Source organism: Triturus cristatus, chromosome 3_2 (genome assembly GCF_964204655.1).
Source record: "Triturus cristatus chromosome 3_2, aTriCri1.1, whole genome shotgun sequence".
NCBI lineage: Eukaryota > Metazoa > Chordata > Amphibia > Caudata > Salamandridae > Triturus > Triturus cristatus.
Window position 1 is genome coordinate 900,887,216 of NC_140584.1, and position 18,986 is coordinate 900,906,201.

At 41.3% G+C, this 18,986-nt stretch overlaps 1 protein-coding gene across 2 annotated transcripts in view; it reads left to right on the forward strand.

The window, feature by feature from the left end:
- Window positions 1-18,986, forward strand: part of ALDH3A2 (aldehyde dehydrogenase 3 family member A2) — a 424,152-nt gene that overhangs the window by 210,135 nt on the left and 195,031 nt on the right. For both annotated transcript variants that reach the window (XM_085649336.1, XM_085649335.1), the window contains exons 6-7: window positions 8,418-8,535; window positions 14,741-14,882. In XM_085649336.1, the coding sequence (XP_085505462.1) occupies window positions 8,418-8,535; window positions 14,741-14,882 (260 nt within the window). The remainder of the gene's footprint in view (window positions 1-8,417; window positions 8,536-14,740; window positions 14,883-18,986) is intronic.

Here is an 18,986-nt window from a genome sequence, read left to right on the forward strand (position 1 = left end):
GTGCAATAGTAGAGAGATAATTACTTCAATAAATAGGATTGTTACATCAACAAGTTATAATGACCTAACATATCCTGTATTTGTAAGCGCACGTTTACCCGGACGCATCTTGGCACTGAATAACAGATGTTTTTATTCTTACCCAACTCAATGGTACTCATTTTATCGACCGCAGATGGATGAAAGGCTGAGTGGACCAGATGGAATTTGAACCTGTGACTATGTGGTTAAACACAGGACCCTGAAGTGGACACATTAGTCCACTGAGCCACCAGACCAGACATAGTACGGATTGGAACTTTTTAGTAGCTCAGGCTGTAAAATCTTGTGAATCCGACAGTATACTACTTCCAAGTCACTTTACCAGGAAAGGATTTACGATTACTGCGCTTTAAAAAAATAAAAATAATTATTATTAGGATTATTAGAGACAGTTTATCAATCATTGATACAGTAATATTACAAAAAAGAAAGAAGTAGTATGTTAATTCATTAATATCACATTGTGTTCATTTGCATGATTTAAGCAGCTATTAAAACCATATACAGTAAAAACGACGAGATTTATAAAGTGCAATATTCCACAGCGGCAATCATGTAATCAAAGTTACAATCATTATAAAAGTATATCCAATCTAAATGCGTAACTGGCCCTTCCTACATTTTAACTTAAATTCTCCCATACAGTTTTATTCTTCCTATATGAGTCTGATCTTAAAGCATACCTTCTTTCAAATTCCTTGATCCTGCCTAATTTACTAAATAGCTGAGGAAAAGTTGGAATACCCTCCGACCTCCACCTTTTGAAGGATCAGCAACCGGGCAGTCAAAACCACTATATATATCTTCTTTATTTGTAGGGCTGATGCTATTAGTTCCGTAGAGTATCCTAGAACCATTGTCTGGATAGCCAACATCTGTGGGACTTTCAATGTATCGTGTCAGTATCTAATAATCATCTCCCAGAATCCTTTTAACTTCGGGCACCCACCTATAATGTGGGTCCAATTTCCCCTGCCTTCGCTATTACACTGAAAGCAGTTTGAGGAAATCTGAGGGCTTATTTTGTTGAAGAAGTCCGGTGTTCGATACTGTAACCATTTAGAGTAAAATTCCATGCATTTAAAATTGTCCGCTTTCAGCAAGGAGCTGTTAAACCTATTAATCTGGCTCCAAGCTGCAGTAGAAATTCGCAGCCCTTCTTGATTTTCCCATTTTCTCTGTACTTTCTGATATAGCATGTCTACCCCTCTAGCACAGAAGAGGGAGGCCCAGCCAATAATCAAAATGCGATGTGTAGGATCAAGTAGGGGCACTACTGGGTCACTGGTGTTGATGATATGTGTAGGATTAAGTTTCGACAGGTAACCTCTAACCCTGGCAAACAAACATTGTAAAAATATTTTACTATGTTTAATGAATGGTTCTATTTCGGACCAGGTTTTCCAGTCTCCTCTTAGAAAGTCTCCTATTTAACTGAAGCCCCGACTCCTCCAATTGGCTATTATCCCTGGGTCTAATAATGGATCTTGACCTACCTGTATATCAGAAAGAAAAGTTCCTACATTTAAAATGGGAATCGAATAATGCCCAAACATCTGTTTTTTTCAGATTGAAACTCCATTGAAGGGTTTTGTATCTAAATTTCTTGGGTATTTTTATGAAACGCATAAAATCTGAGATTAGGTATTCTTTATAAATTAGGTCTAAAAAGAAGTTGTCATATCTGTTTAGGTTTAAATCCTTTGTTGTTCTGTATATGGTATGTGCAAAATTAGCAAAGTAGTACCCTTTCAGATCTGGGAGAGCTAGTCCTCCTTCTGACACTGTTCTAACAAGTGTGTCCATTGAAAGTCTAGACACTTTATTTGACCATATAAATGTAGAGAAAAGACCTTGTACTTCCTTAAAAAAATTTCATTTGGACCGAATTTGGTATGGCTAAGGAAAGAAAATTACATAAAGGTAAGATCATCATGCGCATAATGGCTACTCGACCTATTATTGATATTGGAAGATCTTTCCATTTTAATAATTTATTTTTAGTTTGTTAAAAAGAGGAATGTAATTAGGGACATAGAAACCATTAACATTTTCCGTAACATACACACCTAAGTACCTCTTAGGCTGATTGTTAAACAATGGAGCTAAATCTGTCACTAATAATTCAGGTGTGCAATTACAGAGCAAAATCTCAGTCTTAGATGTATTAATTGTATAGCCCCCAATGGCTTGAAATTCCCGAAACAGATAAAAAATGTGCATTTGCACTTCTCGTTTCGGTTTGGAAAAAAAAGCTACATCATCGGCGTACAATTTTATGTTGGTCATATCAGCTATTGGAGATGTTGTCCTACTGATTGAACGAATAGCTATGGCAAGGGGTTCTATAAAACATGCAAAAAGCAGAGGAGAAAGGGGGCAACCCTGTCTTGTCCCCCTAACTACTCTGCAAACGCCCACCCTACTAGATTATTTTACTCAAAACAAAATTCCAACTCAAATTATGCTTTTAGATGCCGAGAAGGCTTTCGACCTTGTGTTCATGGGAACCTTGTTTTACTCACTTGCGAAATTCGGTTTCCCCCCTAAAGTGATTTCGGTGATATCAATTTTATGAGGGTGCTACGATTACTGCTCTTGATAATTTTAACTTTGAAGACCGCTCCCTCTGTCTGAAACATCAAGCACACATGATACTGCCATGGTGTTTTTTCAAGACTGTACTAATGAAGTAGCTGCTGGAAAACAAGCTATGTCAGTTGTAGGCATAAACAGACAAAGCTGCAGACTTATAACTGAACTACCTTGCCAACATGTGCAAAAGCACCACAAGCCATCATCACGTCCCAGTCTACCAGAAAGTTTCAAAGTGGCTGACGACATGGATCTTCTACCTGATGCTGCAGTTTGCAAAGCTGATTTAACTGAATTTATCATAGTGCTTATTCAGTGTGGACTGAAGGAAGAAGAAAAGGCAGTTCCTCTTTGGGCTGAATTCATGCTCTGATCTTCCAGAATACCGTCTCACTAAAGAAGGGCGGGTTTTTACCAGTGGCACCATCTCCAGTCACAAACTATGTGACAGTAAACACAGCTCTAAACAATTTTTCAAAATGTGCGTGCTCAGCTTGAAGACCAGCCTATCCTGCCACTTTTCTGTGATTGTCTTTTCCTTATTGTAGCTGACATTTTTATGAGCAATCCAGTAGAATTTGAGGCTCTTTATCCAATGATGGGTGTTTCCATATGACATACACAAAACTGAGAGATTTGCTGTGAAAGAGAAAGAACTGTATGACATAATCACTAAAGCTGAACTTCCACAGTTTGATTGCCATGGTAAGTCTTTTGTCCAACCAGCCACAATACCTTTTGCGAGCATACACAGAGATGAATGTAGCAACAAAAGGGTTCATTTATGAAGGACATTCTGTCGCATGATCTTTTTCCAACAATCTCATTATTTGAAGGAGATGCTGCAACCAAACCAGAGAAGCACAAACTCGTACAAGAGCTCGAAAATAAAGTTCACCTGAAAGAATTTAATTCGCAAAGGTGAACTCATTGAAAACTGTTGTTGTTGTGGACTATGTCACAATTCTGAATGGTCAAGATTTCATCCATGCAAAACTTTGGAGAGGTTGTTAAAACTGTTCTTCAGATATGAAAGTTAGGGTGCACCTTGCAAGAACTGCACATCGTCTATGACCGTTATCTTGAACTATCTGACAGTAATGTGAGAGAATGAAATAAATGTTTACAAGTGGAACAATTGACCTTGCCAGCATCACACCTATACCTGTGTAACTTGATAAATTCTGGTCTTTAACATCAAGTATGATGAACTTGGAGATGTTAACTTGCAAAAACATTGCTAATGCTTTAGTGAACTGAATTTCTAATTATTGCAAGTGGAATGATTGTCAATGAGTAGTTGGTGTCTGCAGACCTATATTCAAAAGGTACGGGCCATATTGTTCAAGAACTTAACAGCAAATTGGAGGAAGATGCCCTTTGTGTTGTGCCACATGTTGAGTGGGCTGTTTCAATCGAGTAATTGTACTGTCAAATGACACAGATGTTATTATTGTTGCAATGTTCATAAGTCAAGGATTGTCAGTTATGGAACGGGCGAGAAAAGACACTTAATCCAGCTTCATATTCTGTACAGGAAACTTGACTCGGAGATGTCCAAGGCACATATTCTTACGGGTGATGACACTGTGAGCAAAATTGGAACAAAACTTTAGAGCTTTAACTGCTGAACCTGTGAAGTTCTAAAAGTATTGCTGAGACAGAAGAAGAATGTGAATTTAAAGATGTAGAAAAATATTTTATGTGTGTTGAAAATGAGTTCTGAATGTCACATATTTGACGATCTTCAGTACAGTGAGTTCAAGAGACCAGTCTCGCTAAATGACCTTCCACCGACGTCATATTCTGTGCATGAAGACAATAAAAGAGTGGTCTACTTGATCAGAAGATGTTTAAATGTTTTGGATTATACACATGTAGAGAAAGAACCATGTGAATTTGGTTCTAGAGATATTGATGGGGTGCTAAAATCTACGAAATTTCGAAAGCCTCTACTCACAGAACTTATACGTACATGTACTTGCAAGACCTGTGCTACAAAAAAGATGTCCCTGTCGATATGCATCATTCTCCAAATGTACCACAAGCAATTTCTGAAACAAATAACTAAAGTGAACTATGAAAATGTGTCTAAAACGGGAGTGATAAATATTATTTTCCTCATATTCAGATCATAAACATTGGTGTACAAATAAATGTATTAAAAAAACATTATTATTAGTTTCATTTTTACGTCTCGTCTTCCTCAATTATAGAAGCCATTTTGAAAAATGAGGGAGGAATTGCTCTGAGTAGGTATTTTCTGTCTCTATAAGACTATTTGACCCCCAAAACCTTTTTTCACACTAAAATGAAGTATATAGGTCTCATGGTTTCTGAATTATTAAATCGTCCCTGAAACACATCCGCAATTTTTTTAAATACAGTCTAGAAAAAAATCGTCCTGGCTCAGCAATGTCTACCCAAGCTAAATAACTTCTCTAATGAGCCAAAAACACAAAAAATGATTAGGTAACGGTATTACATTAAATGGTTTGTGTATGAAATCACATACAACTGATGCGGTTTTGATGCTGGTATGTGATTGAATGGCCTACAATGTTGATAGAAATCATGATGGTTAACGTACTTTAAAAAAATGTAAATAAAAATTAAACACTATTAAAACTTAGCATAATTCTCAGAAGAAATAGCTTGAGGGTGTGAGGATGACTTGGTGACCATGTTAGAATCTTTCTGGTTGTTTTAGTTCTCCATGACATGTCTTGTTGCATTACTTATCATATTCCGTGTGGCTACCATTCATATTTTATGGACTAGATTAGGATTTTAAAATAAACATTTTAAAATTCATGTCCCAACTTTTAATGCCTTCTTGTATGTGTTATTAACAAAAAAGAGTTTGGAGTACCAGTCTGTACCTGGCCCCATCTTATGGGATTGATCATTATCAGGAAACACTTACTACACCATATTGCTTAGTGGGTAGTTTGATTTGCAGTGCAAGTGGATTTCTAGCTTGTATTGGCACATTGACTAACTCCGTGCACCAGGGGGTTTGAAACCCCCTGAAGGCATATGAACATTGACGAACCAAAGCACATAGGCATGTCAATTGTGACAGTGCAGAGATGTTCATCTCTGTGTTGCAGAGCAGGGTTCCAGAGCAAAGATAAACACTTATTTAAACCCCTAGTGAAAGCAAAAATAGCACAGTACAACATTCTACCTTGGTTTGTAGAGTGTTTTCTACTGTAGATTTGCTGCCTTCATAACACTGCCATCTTTAGGTCTTGAGGGTAGCACCCAATGAAATCGTAATCACTTTATCAATCTAAGAAGGAAGAAATGCAGTGATGGCCTTGCTGAGTCTCGCCCATGTGGCTGCAATACACCGCAGATGTCTGCAAGTAATGCTTCACTCACCGAGCCATATTTTTCTGGCTTAATTCAGACAGTGCGTTTTCTAACTCAGTGTCGCTGTGAAAAAAGTTAACCTAGGTAATCTTGAAGTACCAGACTCTGTATATGGTGTCACAGGCAAGGAGTGTGCTGTAAGTTGAACTCTATTTTAGGTCTGTGTTCCATATTGGTGTTTTTTTTTTAAATGTTCTTGAAGTTGCATTGCCAAATTATGAGGACGTTGAGCTGGACAGTGAGGAGACAACTAGAAATGCAGGATTACACTTCACAAGGCCAAAAAATGGTCTGTTTTTCTTTTCAATCAGAGGTAGACATAACCACATTTATTGTCGGAGTCACCACCCACCTTTATAGTCACTGTGCTTGGCTGGTTCTAGCGTTAACCAGGGTGGGTGGGCAATGACTGTCTGAAAGAGCCTTGTAAAAGGGAATTCTGGTTTCCAACCTCCTTCAGATTTCCAAACTTTGGAAACTAATTTCTGTGCATAATTGACTGCAAGGTGGCATAAGCCAGTATGAGGAGTCAAAGGGGTTACAAAAAATAACTTTACGAATTTGAGGATTTACTCTAAAATATAAATGTATACTGGTTTGTGTATTCCTTGGCTTCCCTAAAGATGCAAGAGATACAGGAGTTATAAAAGCATCCTTCCTTTCCATAAGAATATTATGAATATTCAAATATTTCAACATTCTGTTTGAGCCACCAATGTTCATTTTCTTATGCCTTAGTTAAGCTAACTGACTCTACCTTGGTGCCCCACTCAGCCTGCTATATAGAAATGAAAGATTACAACATTGTGCTGCAATGTTCCTACTTTGTATATGCGATTGGTATCAAATAGATACTTTGACTTATCTGGCAGGCAATGATCCTCTGAATCCTGCTGCATTGCACATCACAGCCAATACAGACTTGGGCCAATATTTCTGAAACAAAATCTGTGCTGCAGCCTTCTCAGCAGGAGTGTTCATTCCAAGAACTAACTTGTTTTACTGAAGACTGCTTAGCAGAAACGTCTTCTCTTGAATTCGTAACTAGCAAGTATTTGAGAAATCGAGGAACACTTCTCTTTCTTGAGCGCCCTTTAAAATGTGACTATTACTTCCTAGCACTTAGGCTGTTTCTGCTTGCCGGATGACAAATAGGCAGGAATCCTTACCACTCTCATGTAGAAACACTGCTCCATTGGGGTGTGAGATTCTCCCGTAACTCTTCAACCAAATAACCGCTCTGCGGTTAGTACACATAACATGTAGCAACGTGTTCACCAAGACATGATAGCAGATGTAGGGCCCTCTTGCACAGCATACATGCACTTCTCCATCCATAAACTAGCTGCAATTTCTACCTGATCTTCTCACTTCCTTTGAACATTATCTTACTTGGCTGCAGTACTAAGGTCGTCAGGACCCAATAGAAGCACATACCTGACTGTCACCCAGCGTAGCCAGTGTTCGAACCCTCCGTCTCATATAGACACTCCAGCTTACAGAGTCTTTGTAGATTGACTCAGTGCTGCGATGCTACACAAGAGACAGATTTTCATTCTGCAACTGTCACGAATAACTTAATTACAAAAGAATGCGTTGGTGGGGAAAAAGCCAAGGCATTTGCATAATAGAGTGGTAGTCTGCCATTCTAACCCTATTTCTCCCCCCCCCATGATGAACTTCTTACCCTCATCGATAAGTGGAATTGAGTGGAAGCAGCAGGCCCTTGTCATTATGCCAGAGCAGGAGATGTGGAATGGTACAGGTTCACTGGTGGTACTGCGAGTTTCAGTTCATGACGGCCCGTCTCTTAATTAAAGCAAATGCATTGAGGCCCTATCTCATTTTGCTGTTTTCTAAGGTGAGTGAGACTTATTTAGGAATGTCTCTAACCTTACTAGTGACTGGTAGAATGCATGCATGAAGAAACCTTCAGAAATGTTGTAAAGTCCTAAGCCACTGTGTAAAATGGTTAGGCATCCAGATGAGTTTTGGCATTTTGGGTTTACATTTCTGGATTTGTTCCTGATAAGTGGTCATGATTTTGTCCAACGCAGGGCTGACCCTCTTGGAGTATTTGTCTGAGGGTTGATCTGTGAAACATTTCTGCCAATTAGCCCAAAAGACTGTAGAAGAAAGTCCTTTTAAATAAGTAAACTGGAATTGTTTTTTTTTGGTAAGTGATTTTATAAATTGAATTGGGAATGGTGTCAGGAAACAGTCTAAACTTTGTAAACAGTTACTGGTCTCTTAACTGTGGACGCTGTTCTGATGTTCAAAGTTTCTAGAGGAACTGGGAAAAGTTGGTTAACAGTCTTAATTTTAAGTGATTTCTCAAGATAGCTAATGCACTGAAAATGTGTCGCTATTATTGTTGCATGTTGTTTTGTGTTTGTTTCAAGGCGGATAACCTGGGGCAAATATGCCAACTGTGGACAGACATGCATTGCTCCAGACTACATCCTGTGTGACCCATCCTTGCAGGGAAGAATAGTGGAAAAGATTAAAGAAACCTTAAAGGTAAGACGCGTTTCTTTTACAGGACTCTGCTTTTGACTCTAGTTGTAATCACCCTCTTTCCCTTTGGGGTGTGGATGCAATGCTGCTTATTTTAAAACGTGGCACAGCCTCATTAGCCAGTTTTGCTTTCCTTTGTGTGGGAATTTATAAATATGGTTTTAATGGCTGAGCTTGAAATGGTCTTTTTTCTGAATATAAATTTCAGTAAATGAGATTTTCTGGGTAATGGCACTGAGCACTTCAGCCTCGCATAATCATATATTCAGCTTTGGTTCATGTCTCTCATCTTGAAAATCATGTATTTTTTCTCATAATGCCAGTCTACTTTCGTGGTGGTATTTTTATTAGTATTCAGAACCTTGGTTAGCAGTGCACCGGCATTCATCTGTGATGAACTGGTGTATTGGTTGCAACCCAGTAACTTAAAATCTTTTTTCCTAACAAACGCATATTTAGCTGTAATAGTTTTATCCTGAGAACTTCAGAACTAGAAATTGCAGTAAGGTTCACTGCTTTTTTCTAGCTTTTATTTCATTGCCCTGGAACTGTTGAATCTTTGAGCTCCCTACCCATCTTCTTGTATATTGCAGCCTCTTACTTTTCCCTTTGAGCTTTGGTTACTTCTGTCTTCAAAGAATAGCAAACTGGCAACATGCTATTTCTTCTGCTATATTTTTCTTCCCCTATTAGTGTGGCCATTGCATAGTAAGAACCTCAGGTTAGACTTTATAGAAAGTGAGACTATTGGCATTCTGAATCCTATGCCTGTTCTATGGTTATTTAAATAGTCAAACTGCACATTCATCAGCCATCTGGTGCTGGCAGCATATATTTCTGAATCTGTCTTTAGTCCTCATGTCTTGCACGCTGTTACTATGTCTCTCCTTCCTTTTACCTTCCTCTTTTCTTCATATAAACTGATGAACTTCTGAAGTCTCCGTCCACCCTTATTCCTCCTGCTGCACTAAAACTAAGCAGCCGAAACCAACCTACAACTATTTGATACCTGTTAACATAAGCACCATTAGGACAAGACAGTGCATTCTAAGAAGGAAATATTACCCCTTATTAAATAAACGTAGGCATTATACTTGTACCTTACAATTTAGATAGGGTCCTCTGACAACAGCAGAGCCTGGTGGGATAATCATGGACTCAGTGTCCTCAATAGAATTTAAATGATGTCATGGATTCGAGGAAATGTTTTATTTAGTGCCAGAATCAGAGTCCAGGATTAGGCTAGTTCACCACCAGAGAAGCTATTCCTTTCTTCCCGCTTAAAATAAAAGTTCTTGAGGTTCGACTTTGCAGGTCATTCTGCCACTTTTCTGATCTCTTCCAGTATACCTCTCCAAAACGAAGGCTTTAGGTGCCATTGTGTATCTGGCGGAATGATGTCCAAAAAGCGATGTCAATCCCAACGTCCGACATAGCTCACCATACCTATCTAGTAATAGGTGGGTGCAGAAAGTGTACCAAAGGGTTTTTTAATGCAAATCAAAAGTTGAATAACTCCCTCTGAGTGGAACGCCGATGTCTTATTCTCATATTACGAAAGGCATCAAACCACACAGTTTTGGACTGTGGTCAGATTTCAAGTAAGAGACTATGCGGATATATGACTGGTTCAGTCTGGCTATGGTAAAAAATTACCCCCTTCAGGATGTGTAGTTTCCCAGAGAGATCAAGGGCTCTGACATACGCAACCCTCTTACGGAAGAAGAGAATCGCCTTCCTAGGAAGGAAATAGTTATTGGGCCTTGACGTTTCAGAGTGTAAAGTACCTGGAACCTCGAGGCTTAGAAAGGAGAATATCCCTCAAAAGTTTGTAAACCAAAAATGTGTTAACTAGCCTGCATCATCCCCTCGAGGGGGAGGTGTTCCACAGAAATGGTGGATTTAAAGGTGTTTACAGACTTGTATTCCGGCCCTGCAATGGTCTGCTCAGTCAAGTTATTCAGTATATGGAAATGGTCTGCCCCATTAGATCCATATCTTGCAGATATAAACTAATATTCACTTCCAAGTATGTCTGTACCGCATATCGGTGCTTTCCGAGCTAGGTATGCTAATGAGGCCCTGAGTCTGTTACAAAATGCCGGGGAATGACCAGCGTCTCATGAAATCCGCCGGGCTATGAGCTGACGGAGGCCTTGTGAGACCAGCTGGTGAGTGTGTGTGCTTGACTGTGCCTCAGGAATTCTTGAAAAAGGGGGAGAAGGATTAGACAATCTCAAGAAAGTTCCACAAGAACTAGAGACCATATTTAAACTCTCCACAGGGGTGTTATAGCACCAGATTCACCCTCTGCCTCCTCAACTGGGTTGCCGTCATAGTGATCTTGGCAAAGGAGGGAAAGATGTAATTGGTCCTTTGCCACCCAGTCCAGTCTGGCAGGAAGGTGTGCACAGCCGAAGCGCCTGGGTTCTGGCCCCACCTGTAATATCTCTACAATTGATGATTGAGGTGGTAAGCGAACATATCTTCCTCACAGGTGCCCTAACATGCCATCAGTTCCTGCAAGACACCTGGGTCCATCATCCAGTCACTGTAGTGTACCAGGTGTCTGGAGCTCCCATTTGCAATCACATTCCAGCTCAGGGGGCTGGTGTCTGATTCTATGACAAGATCTGACACATTCTCAAAGATTGATCTGCCATTCCAGCTGCCATGTTATCTAGCCACCACTGAATTTCCGACTTGGCTTCCGCAGACAAGGAGCTCAATTCAGGATTATGCCAAGCCATTGCGGAGATGGATAGCCTTGAATCTCTTCAATGCACCTGGGAAAATCACCTGAATTGATGATGACAGGAGACTCGCTATTTGCCAGGTTGTGCAACTATATAAAGGGTTTTTCCCAGTTCCTTCTGTATACTGATCACTTTGATAACAAACTCCAGAAAGGACGTGGACTGACTGGGTGTCAGATCTGACTTTTCAACGTTGATAATGACACCACGGTTCTGTAAAAAGTCCACTGCCAGATTCAAGTCATTCCTGGGACTGGTCTATGAGACCGATAACCAGCTGGAGACCCCTAAACCTGAGTATATCTACTGCTGGATTGAGAAGCTTGGTGAAGGGCCAACATGCTGATGAAAGACCAAACAGAAGAACAGAGAACTCAAATTTGCTCCCAACAGCAGAACTGAAGAAAGCTGTGAGGTGGATAGATTGGTACTGACTGTTACACAGCTTTCAGGTCCAGGCAGGCTGTTCAGTTGTTCTGTAGAACAATATACCAGGACACGTGGCTCTCCTCCATTTTGATGTGTCTTTTGACTAACCAACTTTTGAGCTCATGAAGGTTGATCCTGGGACAAAACCCTTTTTTCTTGATCAGGAAATGGTTGCTCAAAAACCACAGCGGTGAAGGGTCAATGGAACCACAACCCTGTTGGCTTTCATATATTCCACTTCCTCATCTGTCCACTTAGACTGATTGGGGGACAAGTGGAGCAGACATGGGTAGTTGTCTTGCCTTGGGCAGTAGTAGAACTCTATTTGAAACCCTCAAATGGTTTGAAGAATGCAGGCATCCCTTGTAGTAGTTTTCCAGACTGGGAAAAAGCTTGCCAACCTTCTCCAATGCCTTAGCTAGGAGGAAGGGATGAGACTCCCTTGAGGAACCTCCAGGGGCATTGATGGCTCTTCTGAATCTACTGTGGGCAAGGATGTGCCATTGTGGATGAAAAGAAATCTTTGAACTTGGAAGCATTCTGGAGCTAAAGCTAATTCTTGAAGGATTGAGGGGAAATGAAAGGCAAGTATCCCTTTCCGCTAACTGCCCAAGCAAAATTCAAAGGGCTGAAGACCCTTTCAATGGAGGTTTGGGCCTTGTCCAACACTGAGAAAGCAGAGGCAAACTTCCTTGGGTCCTTCAGGAACGGGTCTCTAAAAAGACTCACATCATCCACGTGAAGTAGCCAACATGGCCAGCTTCATGTCCATGAGCATTAATGCTCTGTTGACAAGATGCAAATAGCATTGCAGAGATAACATTTGATCAACTTGGCCCAATTTGCAGGATCTCTTGAGAGATCAGCTTTCCAGAGACCTTGGCTTCTGTGCCATATCAAACATTTTGGTAAGATGCTCACCAGTATCTAAAAGCTTACCTTAGCAGGCCCTCCAGGACATATTAATAGTACTCTCTAAAAGTCCTTCACACATTTAGACAGAAAGGTGACAATGTTCCTGTCTATCCCAGGTGAGAGGGGCCATCTCCTCCAGAGAGGGGTGTGGTCACTCAGCCTGTCTTTCTAGAACCTCCTTGTTCAGGGGTTTGTGGATGCTCTGTGCCACATATTCTCTGAAGGGCACCACTCTGAGGACATAGGATGGTAAAAGTCTTCTGGTTCCTACATGTCAAAGTGGCTGGGCCAGGCTGGCATAGGGTGCTGACTGGTGGCAGGGATGACTAGGGCCTGCATTTCCATCCTAAGCTGTTAAGTGTCTGAGCCCATGTCGGCCTTTAGATCCTCCTCCATGGAAGAAGTACCACATCCGCCTCCCAGGAGAGGGTTCTTGTTCTGGGGTATGGGCACGTTTAAAAGGGCCCTTGAGGCATTCAAATGCAACAGAGCGTATAGGGTCATCTATCTTGCACTTAGCTTTACCTACCTTGGTTCCCCTGGCAACTCTGGTCCCTTAGCTTGAAATCCTCCCTGGGCCTAGATGTATCATAACCCCCACCCCTTTCCAGGGAGTGGTTAAGGTGAGCTGCTGCCAGGAGCAGAAATTGTCTTCCCAGGTGATGGAACGTCTCAAACTGCCTTCGTAATGGACAAGTCTAGCATGCGAGGTAAGACTTCTTCCTTTAGTAGGGATACTAAAAAATAGGCCTCCTCTATTGAAGTGTGGGTTTGGGGGATACATTGGAGACTGGAGATGCATATCATAAATGGGTATGATTCTCACCCAAACCCAGTCTGACAACACACAAAGCCCAAGAACGAGCAGAAAAACAATTCTGGGAAAAATACTAATAGCTCTCTCCTGAATTTGCCCTCTGAAGCAGGAGCAGCACTCAGGGAACAGAGACCCGAACAAGTACTCCCAACCGAAAAACACTCTACTCTAATGTAGCACAAGATGATCCATGTGCCTACAGCACGCTACTAGGAGTCGAGTAACTACACTCCTAAATACAGACTCCTAAAGACAGTGCAGTGGAGCCTGGAAGTGCATGCATCCAGCATCCCCTAGGGGGCAGAGGACCACACTACGGCAGAGCGAATGGTGCTGAGGCAGTTGAGATGGATGGGCCGAGAGCAGAATTGATGAGAAACCCTCGAGCACTGTCAATTAAATACAGCGCAACCAAGCCAAATTGCACTGCGAGGCACTAAAATACTGCCGGGCAGGATGAAAAGAGAAAGGCCAAATGAATGGGCTTTTCTGCAAATTAATTTAAATGTGAACTTTTTACGATGCTGAGACAAGGAGTTAAAGAGCTATGAACATAATCCTGGCCACCGGTTCTGACATAGAATTTAATGTATTTCTTTTAGACTTGCATCAAAAGGGCAAAGAAAACCTGACAATACAATTCTTGATTGTGCTAGTAGTATTTCAGAGCTTTGTGTTGTACCATGTTTTGGTGAGAGAGATTTTATTTTGCTTAGTACTTTTACTAGAGCAAACTTAAGCCCTCAATATGCTTTTCCTGTAATGATCATACTGGGTGCGATATCACCCTGGGACACTGTGCGATCCAGTGTGCCTGGATCGGAAGTTAATGGGTCTGGAAACACATGACCTGTTCATACTGGTATAACCATGAATGAAGAATGAAGAGGGTAGGGACAGTGGGCCCCTGCTCCTCCAGCACAATGATTCTCCACCCCATCACCCCCTCACAGTCTATTACCCCAGGGGCTCTCTCTGACCAACATCACTTAACTCTCACTAATCCCTGCTGATATTAACCCCAGGATTGCGGAAAAGATTCTGGTTTTCAGCCTGTATTTTTAAGACACATAGTTGTTCTCGATTCTGGGCACCGAAACATGTAATGGCTGGAATGAGGTACTGGTATACAGTCTAAAATTAAAGTTTTTGGACCTCTGGTATTTCTGTACCTAAATCCGGCCAAATCCTAATGAGGGCATTTGATTCAAAGCCCCATCCCGCCGCCCCTCAGTGTTGTAGCATCCTCAATGTTCTTGCTGCTAAGTAACTATTTTTTTCATATTACAAGGAGTTTTATGGAGAAGATGTAAAGAAATCACCAGATTATGAAAGAATTATCAACAAACGTCACTTCAGTCGGCTGGTGGGTTTGCTCGAAGGACAGAAAATCGCCTATGGGGGACAGAATGATGAATCTACCCGATTCATAGGTATGTGCTGTATCATATATTTAGTGTTGGCTTCTAAACAATTACTGAATCAAGATCTGTCAATCTGCTTTCTATATTTAGTCTGGACTGTATAGCACAAGATAGCAGTACCATGTTGTGAAGGAACTTCTCAAACATATTCCTCTTACTCAAATACTCTAACAAAAAGATATGCTAAGTTTGATGCCCATTGTACTTCCTCAATGTTAACATTAAGGACTACAGTGTTGATTCCTCACATTTATACTCTTTATTTCAGACTGTTTGTTTCTCCTGTGATTACACTGGGTTTGTACTTGGATGTTTACAATCTATACAAAAGCAGATTACCATCAGGATGGGGACAAACAGCAGTGTAACAATTGTTGGCATATTTGGTTTCTCAGGTTCATGAATACAGTTCCATCAAAGAGTAGGAAGGCATCTAAATCTGACTAATCTGATTATAATCCCTTAATAGAGACATAGCATGTAATGGTCATTATTTGCAAAATTAATCAGTTTTTTTTAGGTCTGGGCGCTTACCCTTAATTCTGTTTGGGTTATCCGCTGTCCAATATATAGTTGACTGTTTCCAGAATGTACAAAGCCAACACACACTGAAATATGGGGTAGACAAATGCTCTTGAAAAGCTGCTACCTCATGAGAGGAAAAAGCCAAAGGCAATAAAAAAAAAAACCTTGCTGAACAAAGACTTCAGAGGAATGACGAAAACTAGGAACTCGCCCTCCAGCCAGACTAAGGAATTTAAACAGTAAAAGTGCAGGAAAACCCCACATGAAAAGAAGCATAATGGATTGGGAAATTAAGGAAGATTCCAAGGGAGGAACAGCCATGATGGATTGGGAAAACAGAGGGAAATAAACACCTGATGTTGACTAGCTGCAGGGTCTTCTTAAAAGGCAGCTGCAAACTCTCTGGCAGGTGACTGCCATTGTGGATCTCAAGATAGAAGTTAGAAGTAGCACTGGATGGAACAGACCCAGATAAGAGACTTTCCCAGCACACAGCTGCGGGCTTTGAAGGGTGTCTTCTGAGGGCTGAGCTCCAGGCTCCCGGACGAAAAGCTGCAGCGCAATAGTTGTAGATACTCATGTCCAGCTTTATGCTTTTCATTATTAGTGTGGAATATCCAACTTTTATATGATTTTTCAGGTTTGTCTATGCTTGGTACAGGGCAATGGAAAAAAATTCCAAACTCTGCATCTGGTGCTGTTTGGCACAGTCTGTAAAAGAGGCTCTGTCTCAAATGTTTGAGTGGCAGAAACACGCTGCACAAGAATAAAGGCTAGAGTGGTACTAATGAAGAATTCTTCTAGGAACCAGAATCGTTTAGGACTTCTATAACTGGAATATATCCATTTGCATTGAAAACCCCGAAGGTTATGACCATTGTACACACTGGCAGGATCAATGTTCCTGTGGCATGGGTCAGCACAAAGAGCCCCAGAGATACTGTCCTCAACGTGTCATAAGATACCTCCAGACCTGTACATTTTTTCTAGCACTCTCCCCAGTACTATGTTTACTAGGTAGTGTCTCAATACAAATAAACTCCATTAAACAAAAAAAATAAATGAAGTGGCACTTAACCTTAATGTCTCACTAACTAAACATGCGAGCGTCGGCCTTTGACTGAAACGGGTAAGGCACTTAAAGGCCCGTGTGGCGCTCTGCACCTGAGGGAGTTATGTATTATTTTTCTACATCAGGCTGCTCGAGAAGATCTTCCCAAGCAGCCTGATTGTTTTTATTTTCTGCAAGGGTGTGCAGGGTGTGCAGGGTGCGCTGACGTCATTACAGGAAAGTGAAAGTAAAACGAACCGATGGGCTCTTTTTACTTTCACAGAATCATTGCTCAGGGGCATATCTCAGCTTCCTGAGCCCTTATTCCTTTAGGAGAGGTATCGGAAATGGGAGAATCTCCGCATTCCAATGCTACCTCTGCCCACTGAATCCCTGATTGGAGATCGCCAGAGGAGGCAATCCCCAAGCAAGGATCCACCCACTAACCACAAGGGATGGAACATTAGAACACTGTATCAACCTAAACTTGTTTGTGAATAAATATGCAGTAGCAAAAATGGGTAGACTTCATTTTTGTTTTGTAGATCGAAGTAGGGCCTTTTATCCTGTTAGTCACTCCAAGTTGTGAAAATATTGGTTGATTTGGGAGCCTCATTTGATATATATCCTATATTTCACAATTATATAGCTGTTTGACTGCCCATATATGTTATGGAGAATGTACCCTGGGCTTTAAGATCATGAAAGCCATTCAGTAAGGGTGCGTTCTCACACCACTTCTGTTTTCTTTATGTATTAATGTGATGGATGTATTTCTCCAAAATAAGAAAGCGCTTAGTCACAACCCTACTGTATGCAGATGACTGAGTTCTGATATTGCGAACTGCGAAAGGCCTGCAATCCCTGATCGGAGGTTTTAACACTTTTATGGAGGAAAGGGATATGAGACTTAATCTATCTAAAACATTTGTGATGGCATGAGGTACAGGCAACATAAAGAAGAGGGTTCATAGATTAAAAAGGCCGATAATAGCTGAAGTCGATCATTTTACATATTTGGGCCTTCATTTTTCAAATAAAATATGTGGAACCCTCATCTAAAAATTGCTAGTATGAAATGTACTAGAAGACAACTAAGAGCTACTGAAAGACTATGGAGGAGAAACTCCTCCTCAAGCCTACTCGAAAAACTCAAAGCAGCCCGAAGGAAATACAAAAAACACATCAGGAGCGAAGAATCCATCTTCTTCTGATCGGCCCTGGACAATCGCAAAAAACAGGCCCAAAGAACTGTTCCAAATCATCAGGCAACAAACCTCCAAGCCCCTGGAATCCTCCCTACAGTCCTCCAAGTACTTGCGTGAAAACTTCGCCAACTTCTCCGAAGAAAAGATCACCAAGATTGAGCTCTAACTGGACATTAACGTCAACCCTGTCTGCAAAAACCTACCCCAGTGACAGTAGATAGCACGCTCAAACACCCCACAAAAACCTGGAAATCTGTTAACCCCATCCCGGAAAAAGAGATCCTCAAACTGATCTTCACCAATAAACCAGCCCCTCACGTCCTCGACCCGGTACCCACCCAACTGACCAAAAAACTGAAACTCTCCATAGCCCCGTTCTGGTGCAAGATCATAAACCGCTCCCTGAGAACCGGCATCATGCCAGATATGCCTCAAAGTTGGCCAAGTCACGTCGCTACTAAAAAACCCAGGCCTTGATTCCAAGGAACTGAATAACCTCAGACCCGTCTCCAATCGCCCCCTCCTTTCCAAAATCCTTGAAAAATGCGTCCTCCAACAACTGACTCCGCACATGGATACCATCAACCTTCTTGACCCCCTCCAATCGGGTTTTAGAAAAGGCTGTAGCACCGAGACGAGATGTTTAACATCATAGGCGACATCCACAAATCCCTCGATACTGACCAATGTTGCCTCCTCATTCTCCTAGACCTATCGGCAGCCTTTGACACGGTTGATCACCAACTTCTCATCAAGGCTTTGCAAGAAAGTGCTGATGAGGTGGTCCTACGCTGGTTCTCCTCCTTCTTACACAGCCACTCGCAAAGGATAAAAATTCAAAACTTTACCTCCGACCTACACCCCGTCAACAGGGGCATCCCCAAGGTTCAGTACTCTCACCTTAACTGTTCAACATATACATGGAACCCCTCACCACCCTACGCAAAAATGCCAACATCCCTTTCCACAGATGCAGATGACACCCAGATCTATCTAGAAACCTCCTCCATAGAGGACATTCACAGACTAAATGTCACTCTAAAAGAAATCCAACATTGGCTGTCGCTTAACCATTTCTAACTCAACCAAGATAAAACCGAAATCCTCCTCATCTCTAACAAAGAAGAGAACCCTCATATTTCAGAATAGCTAAAAGTTTTGGATGCTCTTAACAGCAATCACACTCTGACCCACTCCGTAAAATCATTAGTAATCACCCTAGACTTAAAACTCGACATGGCCAAACACATCAAGAATTCAGCAAAGAGTGCCTTCGTCAACCTATAGCTACTTAACAGAATAAAACCATTCCTCCCAACCAATGACCTC